The sequence below is a fragment of the Hibiscus syriacus genome, unplaced genomic scaffold, assembly GCF_006381635.1.
Source record: "Hibiscus syriacus cultivar Baekdansim isolate YM2019G1 unplaced genomic scaffold, ASM638163v2 tig00009499_pilon, whole genome shotgun sequence".
Classification (NCBI taxonomy): domain Eukaryota; kingdom Viridiplantae; phylum Streptophyta; class Magnoliopsida; order Malvales; family Malvaceae; genus Hibiscus; species Hibiscus syriacus.
Window position 1 is genome coordinate 73070 of NW_024062196.1, and position 9058 is coordinate 82127.

A 9058-nucleotide genomic window follows, 5' to 3' on the forward strand; every position below is an offset into this window, starting at 1 on the left:
TAAATATATTGCTTTTCTTAGCCTATGTGCACTTCACCAATATTCTCTGGTTGCATCCACTCCTTCCAGCAAAAATTATAAATTAATATTTTATGTATTATTAATATGTAATTCTACACATTATTATTGAATATCTTACATTTGATGCATAGGATATTAATTTATTTTTTTACTATAAAGACGGAAGGATGAAACGCGCTTTCGTACCAATGGTTGGCAATGGCTGAAAGATATGTTGTCTCATAGAGACAGAGTCACAGTCATGGCTATTGCTACTTGAAAACAACCTTCAAAACTAAGACACCAACCACCCGTAATTCATTTTGGTAAAGTACACAAGTGGTCCCTTGATTATAGGATATTACTTTATTGAATTCTCGACTATTAAATATTACAAAATGGTATCCCGACTATAGGAATTTGCTTTGTTGAGTCCTTCGACTATTAGAAGTTACAAAGTTCTCATCCGACTATTCATTTTGTTCCAAACTCGTCATTTTTCGTTAAAAAATTAATGGCAATATGAGTTGGACATTAACCGGCTGACTGATATATGATAATCTTAAACGACTATCATATCTTAGTCAGCATGATAACATCTAAATCAGACTTCCGTTAGTTTTTTTAACGGAAAATGACTAGTTTGGAACATAATGAATAGTCGGGTAACATTTTTGTAACTTTTAATAGTCGATGAACTCAACAAAGCAACTTCCTATAGTCTGGATACTATTTTATAACTTTTAATAGTTGAGGGACTCAACAAAGTAATATCTTATAGTCTGGGGACCATTTGTATACTTTACCCTATTTTTTACTTAATAATTCATATATTTTCATATTCATTATGCGTTTAGTAAGTATTACTAAATCTAAAAGCTTGTTGTCACTTCCAAGTTGGCTCATGATAATAAAGAGAGATAAAGTAAAAAAGTTTTCTACTTTGTAAACTCGAATAAATTTGGAAATCATCTAAATGAAGATAAATTGCATCTAAACCCTAAGAATATATATAATATCTATTAAAAATAAATACTAAATTTATTTAATTTCGATCATTTTCATTAATATAATATCTTTAGTTACTTATTTAGATACTAATTGTTTAAAATTTATCAAATCGTTATTAAAATTCAATATTTCTATTTGATAATATTATGAAAAAAATCAAAATATAGACAAGAGGCTGAAATCAACTAAAGCGTGACCAATTCTTGTCCTACTAGAATGTTTTGCCTTCATTTTTTGTAATAGTTATCTCTCTGTTTTCCCCTAATTTTACGCATTATTCTTTGAGTTTGAAATTTGAATATTGAATAATTCATCAACTAATTAGTAGTCAACTAATGATTATTATTATTATTATTATTATTAAGTTAAGGTGATTATAGAGTAATATTTGTTCTAAATACTCTTAATTATTTGATGATCGAACTATTGACATCTATGAACAACAACGATTTCTTTTAACTATAATTTTTGGATGATATTTTATTTTGCATTGTTATTTTTATACCTTACAAAATCAAAAGAATTTAGAAAGAAGATTAATTTACATACATTGTTTTAATTTTCACAAATGGAATTAAAAGATGGCATCTAATATTTCAAAATATATGATAAATACTCGATTCTATTTATATATATAATCTATCAAACTGTCCCCACGCGCTCTCGTGTTTCAGTTTGGACTTGGTGACCAGTCATAAATAAGTTATATATTTGGTATTTTTTAAGAAAAGACAGAGAAAGCCGCGTACTTTTGTTAGAATTTAGGGTCTGAAGTATGAAGCAAGTTGACTATGCAATGTTGGAGAAACGAGATTTTTATTAGATTTTTCTGTATGCTCTTTCCTTTTTGTTTCAATTAAAAATGAACTTTTATTCATATTTAAAAACTGGGTCCCCATACACATAATTCTTTGAAAATTAGAATAGCTCGAGAGGAAGTAGCTCTTAACGAAAATATACATACAAGTGATTTTTTTCAAAATAAATAAATGTATTTTAACTTATCCTATAAAACTAAAAAGAAAATCATTTTGATCAAATAACAAATCGGAGTGGTTAATTCAAATATATAGAACAAGGAATTAGTGAAGGGGATGGGGCATTGAGAGAGCAGGTGGGATTAATGTTGTACAAAAACAAAAACAGCAAGGCCTTCCAATTTCATTTTCACATATTTGGATTCCTGGTTGGTTTTGCTCCACATCTATCTACCCGGTCCAATAAAATGGGCTTAACCGATAATATGAAAGATTTAGTTTTAAGTAATGTATCCCATCAATGATCCAGAAACAACCTCAAACCGTTAATATTACATTAATGGTAAATTAATCGTACACAACACCTCCCATAATTTATTTCTTCGACACTTATATGAATAAGAAAGACCACAAATTTGATCAACATATTGCACAAACTGATATAATTAAATCACTTCATTTCTTAACAAAATAAATTAAGTGTTTCTTTAGTCAAATAACACAACAATCGCGAAATTAAATTTTTATATTTTTATGTCAACCGCAAGTCACTTTCAAAAGATACTCTGAGATGAAATCAAAATTACTCCAAATCAATAAGAATATCAGAATATAAATATATAAACTATCAATATCTACGTGTCATGTTCTTAATATAAAAAATATAGTTGTGTGGAATTAAAATTAAGATGACATGGTATTGGATTGTTTGTAGTCTATAACAAGCTTAATTTTGAGTTCCTAGTTTCAGCTGTGTCTTGGAGTTAGAAATAGAACAAAGATCAAACACTGAAGGGATTAAATTGTTCCACGTAAAAAATGTAATAAATATTTAAATTTAAAATTTTTAAACTAATTTCTTATTTAATTAATATTTAAATTAAAAATAAATATTATTAGTACAAATAATTTGAGAGGGGGTTTTCCCTTGAATAGAGTCGTCCCTGGCTGGAGCTCACCTTCACCGACACGAACCAACTATCCATGGAGTACAGTTTTATTACGGAAGAGAGTAATAATAATAAAGAAAAGGGGGGGGGGGGGGTCAAAACTGATAGGCCTACCATAATGTTGGTCCATAATCATTCATGAAAGGGGACACCACCTACCAAATCCCAAACTATTCCTCCCCATCTTTTACCTGTTTCTTACGCACCTGGCCGCCCCCATCATTAAAATATTGAGTCCGCAGCCTTCTTAGCCGAGGACCAGATGTTTCATCCCATTTCACCTTTTGCAATTTAATATGTAACAGTAATGCCTGTCTTAATGAAGTTTGAGATTTAATCCTCTCGAGTAACAGCGTAGAGGGCTTATTTTATTTAATACTTGAAATGGTAGATCAACAACCATCGTATTTTCTTGCGCAACCTTCTTTTCTTTCCTTCACTTGCAAATGAAATTAAACCCACTGACAATGTCTTAACGACGCCCCTTCTTCTACACTATTTTGAAGATGCAAACAACCATATTTTAATTATATCTTATCTAAAACTATATTAATTTTTTATTTTGTTCTTGAATTCAACTATTCAAGTATAAAATGAAAATGATTGCCCGAGACTTAATTGCTAACCAATCAAATCAATTCTAGAATTTTATGATTAAATTTAAATAAAATGATTACTTCTATTACTATAGGACAAATAGTTTATTCATTAAATTGAGAAGACATTCACATGTTCGTCGTTATATTATGTTCACAAAAACAATCCAATATCTCTAATTTAATTGCTAATATCTTACTTCTAAACCGACCATGTATTTGTCTCAATCCATCAGGCATCTCTTCATCAACTTTTAGGTTTAATAAAATTACTGAATGTGAAATTAATTAAATATATCCTAGTTTTTTTTAGCAGGTGTAATTCCCACTTTAATGGTGTCAGTTTATGCGCGGAAGCTTGCTGTGTGAGAAATTAAATTATAAAAATATGGAGTAAATGAAGAGGAAAAGGAAAGTTCGTGGAGGTTTAACTTAACCAAACTCCAATGCGTTAACCGGCACTCAAAGTTTTAAATTCCGACGGTGATCGGCTGCATTTAATCCTAGTTAAAATTGTAAACACGCTCATTGGCCTTGATCTAATCAAGACGGTTGACCCTTGTAATTGGTGACCCCTTTTATTTTATTTTCGGAACGCGTGGATCACCGTTCAGCTGTAATTTAAAAACGTTTCCATTATAATTTTGAGCGTTAATAAACGCGTGTGTCAGTCGGTCCCACAATCCATGTGGCTCCCACTGAAATGTTTGACCTACCATTTTTTTTCGAAAATCGGACGCTGATAAAAGGCTGCCTGTGATCAATACGTCACCCAACGGCGAACCACAAATTAAGAAAACAAAATAAAAGAAGCCGGGAAATAAAGTTTGTTCTCCCACCATATAAAAGGACAAAGATCTGTTGCGATCTCCTGCTCGCTCTCGGATCACTGTAGGACAATCAAATTGTGCCACGTAAGCAAAACGGCGAGTTTTTTAAAAACAGGAAACCGACAAAAACTAGTGCACGGTTCCTTGCGCGGGATTTTACCAAAAACACCCTATTATTCGTGACGTGGCGCACTCAGCGTCTGAGTTTAAGCATTAACGAGTTCCCCTGAGTCGCTTTTCTCATGAATACTACCTAATAGGAGTGTTTATTAAGTCTATAAAACATTGATAAATTTAGTAACACCAAAATAATTTCTTTTATATTTTCAATTTCTGTGCTTTCTCTTTTATTTCCCTGCTTGTCTCTTAATTTTCTTGGGGTTGGGAAAAATTTTCTGTGCAGCTGAGAAACTGAAGAAAAAGGGAGAGATTATCAGGAGGGCGAAAAATTCTTGTTTTTGAAATTTCATTAATATGGGTTTTTCTTGTTGGCCTGGGAGCTCAAGCAAAAGATCAGAGGAGCGGACAAGCAAGAACATCAGCAGGAAGAACAAAAAGAATGATATCAGTAGCAACAAAAGTAAACCCCATGTTCAAACACAAGCCAGTTCGGGTATTGAAATTTATTGTCAAATTCTATGATTTTCTTTATTGCTTGCGTGGAAAAGAATTGCATTGTGTTTGATCATGGTTGATTCTATGTAAAATTTTATTTTCCGTTGCTTTGTTCTAGTGGATAAAATGATTTTAGAATAAAAAACGGATTCCTTCTATTGATTTTCAAACTAATAACTTTGGGGTTTTAGTTTTGATCATTGCAAAATGGGGGTTTTAAGTTCTTACTCATCCAGTTGATATGTTAATATTCGAGTAAATGCTTTTGTGAAATCGTATACAGTATTTACTCAAACATGTAATGTATGTGTAATGATGATAATTTTAATTTTGTTCTAGTGAAAGATCTGTTCTATAATTCGAAAATCCGTACAGGTTGTTTCCATTTGTCCTTCTTTGCTCTGTTTTTTTTTTTTTGCTTTTAAAAATGATGATTGTGGTGGCCAATCTTTAACTCTCTTCGGGTTTTCCTTTTCATGGGACCTTATCTTATGTCTTTTTCATTTGCTTGTGTTTTTTTTTTTGGTCCATTTGTTAAAAGATGAGTCGAAAGTCAGTGCATATGAGTCTGTAAGAAAGGAAGAGGTAGCTAAGGATGACCAGTTATCCGTAGATGTAAAGAAACTTAATTTGGATGATGAGATGTCCAAGGATGGTAAAGCTAGTAAACGGGCACAGACATTTACATTCGATGAACTCACAGCCGCAACAGGCAACTTCCAGTCGGATTGTTTCTTGGGTTCAGGAGGATTTGGAAAAGTTTACAAGGGATTCTTGGAGAAAACCAACCAAGTTAGTAAAGTTTAATATCATTTTGTTGTCCTTGTTGCTAAAAGATTACGAATATTGTCTTGTCCATGCTTTGTTAATTGTCTGGCGTTACGCATTGTGTTCATTGATGAACTCGGTGGTAACTTTCCTGGTTTTTTTTCCATGATGTAGGCTGTTGCTATCAAACAACTAGATCGTAATGGTCTTCAGGGCATAAAGGAATTCGTTGTTGAAGTATCGATATTAAGCATGATGGAGCATCCGAATCTTGTTCAACTGATTGGGTTTTGTACCGAGGGTGATCAAAGACTACTGGTTTACGAGTACATGCCATTAGGGTCATTGGAAAATCATTTATATGGTAAGAAAGTCTTCCTCCTGTTTACCTGCTGATTCCGTTTTCGTTCCTCTTCTGTCTTTGATCAATGACTTATCTTCTGATTATGGTACAGACCTTCCACCTGGCCAAAAACCACTTGATTGGAACACTAGGATGAAAATAGCAGCTGGTGCAGCAAAGGGCTTAGAGTATTTGCATGTAAAATTGGATCCGCCAATCATATACCGGGACCTTAAATGCTCCAATATTTTGCTCGGTGAAGGATATCATCCGAAGCTATCCGATTTTGGTTTGGCCAAAGTTGGTCCCAGTGGCGATAAGACTCATGTTTCTACTAGGGTTATGGGCACATATGGCTATTGTGCACCGGATTATGCCATGACCGGACAGCTGACATTTAAATCGGATATTTACAGCTTTGGGGTTGTCCTCTTGGAACTAATTACCGGCAGGAAAGCAATTGACAATACAAGAGAACGTGGTGAACAAAATCTCGTTGCATGGGTAAGAAAGCTTATTCCACATTACTTGAAGGTGTCTGTTATCATATCAAGATTGTCGATTTAATATGTATCTGTGATGAACGTGGTTTCGTTTGGTTATCTTCATTTAATGTGTATTTGTAGCTGATATTGCTATGTCAAGTAACTGGTAAAAGAAAAGTGGTAATTACGGAAGTGTTCGCTTCTATCAGTTTTACAGATATCGGTTTATTTGCTTGCAGGCGCGTCCCATGTTCAGAGACAGAAAGAACTTTTCACGAATGGTTGACCCTCTACTGCAAGGTCAATATCCTGTCCGAGGTCTCTACCAAGCGCTTGCCATTGCTGCAATGTGTGTTCAGGAGGAGCCTAATATGCGACCTGCTGTATCCGATGTGGTTATGGCTCTGAATTACCTTGCCTCCCAAAAATATGACTCGAGCAGTCCTGTCCACAGCTCCCGAAAGAGCATGCCATCATCGGCAATGAATATGGATGATGATGAAAAACCAGTTTCAGAATATGAACTTGATAGACGCTGAGCTCGGAGGACAAAAAACGAAAACTAAAAATAGCTAATAAAGGTTACTGCGATGTTAATATGGTGGCTAGTTATCGATTTTTGGATCAAAAAAGATAACCGGCATACTTCCAACCCGTAAAATCATCACATACAGATATTTTTTCCCTTCTTTATCTCCCCTTTGCTGGCGTACATGTGAGTTGGGGGTTCTTGTATGTAAGATGCTTCATTGTAGGAACATTTTTCACATGATAATAGATTTAGCCATCTTAATATCTTATAACATTAAGCAAAAAATGTGATTACCTGCAAATAAAAAAATTCTTACATCGGCTAGCCGAAACCATCATTACTTACTGGTCCAGGAATCGACAATTTCCTAATCATGGCGCTCAAGTTTCTGCACCAAAACTCGTTCTTGACTCGAGTTTTCAACTCACAAAAGAAACAGAAAATTTTCTTGGGGTTGGAAAATTTTTCTGTGCAGACGAGAATGTGAAAGGAAAAGGGAGAGGTTATTAGGAGGGAAAAGAATAAACCATTTTTAGAAATTTAACTATTGAGTACGAGTTGGTTTTGTTGGCATGGGAGTTGAAGCAAAAGATCAAAGAAGAACGATATCAGTAGCGCCAGTTCGGGTACTGAATTTTATAGTCAAATTCTATGTTTTTCTTTCTTTCTTTTTTGAGCGAAAAGGAATTGAATTGTTGCATAGGTAAGACCACATTACTTCTGTTATTATGTCGGGATTGTCCCATGTTGGAAGACACAGAAAACCTCTTTCACCAGTGGTTGACCCTCTACTGAAAGGTCAATATCCTGCCATTGCGGCCGCTTGTGTCTGAATTACATAGCCTCCCACAAGAGCAATCCAGTCCACAGCTCCCGACCATCATCTTCAACGAATATGATTTATGGTGACGAAGCAGTTATTCAACATTGGCTTCAAATGTTGCGATTGTTGAACCCCCCCCCCCCAAAAAAAAAGGAAAAAAGTAGCTACTGAACGTTGCTGCAATGCTAATACGGTGACTAGTTGTAGATTTTTTTTGGATCGAACAATATAACCGCCATACTTGTGAGATACGTTTTACACATGTTGAATGGACTATTCATTGTTTTTAAACAATGATCACATGCCTATTATTCACGAAAATGTTAGAAAATGATTATCATGTTTCAGTCAACATATTAATGTCAAACTTAGACGTCCGTTATTTTTTTAACAGAAAATGACAAGTTCGGAACCTAATAAATAATCGAGTGATAATTTTGTAACTTTTAATAGTCGATGGACTCAACAAAGCAATTCCATGGATAATTTTGTAACTTTTAATAGTTAAAGAACTCAACAAAATAATATTTTATAGTTAGTGGACCATTTGTGTATTTTACCCTAAAATAAAAAACCAAAAACACTTATAGGTCAAAAATCAAGTTCAATCTAAACCCATCAATAACAATAAGATATCTACAGATCAACGGTTAATAATCCGACACCTAAATTGACAAGAGTACTTTAGCACACGCAAACAATACTTCCCCCCGCTTCCATTAAGCTATAATCACCCAAAAGGCAAACCAATGAAATTAAGAAAAGGGTTAAGTAATTCAAATACCACAAACCTTTAAGTATTGACTCGTTTATACCACTAACATTTTAATTTTGTCAATTTTAGCACTAATATTTACTTTTAAGTCCAATTATACCACTCCGCCGTTAATGATTTAAAGGCACGATGACTTGGCAGGGCATGTTGTGACGTCACTAAACATGGATGCCTCATCTAAACGACGTCATTTTGATGTTTCTGTTTTAATACTCAAAAGACCCAAAATGATATTGTTTTACTTGAACCATAAATTTCCTAGGTACTAAACTCGAAAATTTTCCATTATTTTCTTCTTCGTCCTCCTCATCTTCATCTGCATCTCATTTTCCATAGTTTTCTTAACAATCAAC

General features: G+C 33.8%; 1 protein-coding gene across 3 annotated transcripts; it reads left to right on the forward strand.

The window, feature by feature from the left end:
- Positions 1-4746: 4746 nt before the first annotated feature.
- Positions 4747-7424, forward strand: LOC120203261 (probable serine/threonine-protein kinase PBL5). Of its 3 annotated transcripts, none has more exons than XM_039203589.1 (6): positions 4747-4977; positions 5521-5771; positions 5922-6111; positions 6203-6594; positions 6815-7104; positions 7157-7424. In XM_039203589.1, the coding sequence occupies exons 1-6, from the start codon at positions 4839-4841 to the stop codon at positions 7170-7172; spliced, it is 1278 nt and encodes a 425-aa protein (XP_039059520.1). In that variant the 5' UTR covers positions 4747-4838; the 3' UTR covers positions 7173-7424. The 3 variants fall into 3 exon arrangements, with proteins under 3 accessions (XP_039059520.1, XP_039059522.1, XP_039059519.1); XM_039203591.1 differs by having other exon boundaries at positions 4747-4944; XM_039203588.1 differs by having other exon boundaries at positions 4748-4977; positions 5518-5771.
- The last annotated feature ends 1634 nt before the right edge of the window (positions 7425-9058 follow it).